General features: G+C 51.6%; 1 protein-coding gene across 1 annotated transcript in view; it reads left to right on the top strand.

Moving 5' to 3' along the window:
- The window catches only part of EMH_0049830 (TFIIH basal transcription factor complex helicase XPB subunit, putative), a gene marked incomplete at both ends in the record, with an annotated part of 4,781 nt that overhangs the window by 3,630 nt on the left and 560 nt on the right, over window positions 1–591 (top strand). The window contains one exon of the mRNA XM_013496573.1: window positions 227–405. Within this exon, the coding sequence (XP_013352027.1) occupies window positions 227–405 (179 nt within the window). The remainder of the gene's footprint in view (window positions 1–226; window positions 406–591) is intronic.

Raw genomic sequence — 591 nt, 5'->3', positions numbered from 1 at the left:
TATGTTTTTGTAGCTTATACTGCTGCTGCTGCTGCTGCTGCTGCTACTGCTGCTGCTGCTGCTGCTGCTGGTTGTGCTGCTGCTATTATAACTGTTACTCTTGCTGCTACCATATGCTACGCTCTTCTATCTACAACTGGATAAATTTCTGCTGTTTCTGCTGCTGCTGTTCCTGTTCCTGCTGCTGCTGCTGCTGTTGCTGCTGTTGCTGTTGCTGTTGCTGCAGCAGCAGCAGCAGCAGCAGCAGGTATATTCTTTTCAGGTGCGTGCAGACAAGGTAGAGGAGGTGAAGAGGACCTCTATAGAAGTGATGCAGCGGCCGCTTCTTAGCGAATATGATTTCAGAAAAGACTCAAAAAACGCAAAAATTAATTCGTTGCTGCTCAAGTCAACCACTAAGATCAGGTATGGATACTGCTGCTGCTCCTGCTGCTGCTGCTGCTGCTGCTGCTGCTGCTGCTGCTGCTGCTGCTGGTGGTGATGGTGATGCTGGTGGTGGTGCTGCTGGTGGTGCTGCTGCTGGTGGTGGTGCTGATGATGGTGATGGTGATGGTGATGGTGATGGGGGTGGTTGTGCTGCTGCTGCTGGTG

This window comes from Eimeria mitis, genomic scaffold (genome assembly GCF_000499745.2).
Source record: "Eimeria mitis Houghton genomic scaffold, Emh_scaff2175, whole genome shotgun sequence".
Classification (NCBI taxonomy): Eukaryota; Apicomplexa; class Conoidasida; order Eucoccidiorida; family Eimeriidae; genus Eimeria; species Eimeria mitis.
This window is presented reverse-complemented; position numbering and strand designations above follow the sequence as displayed.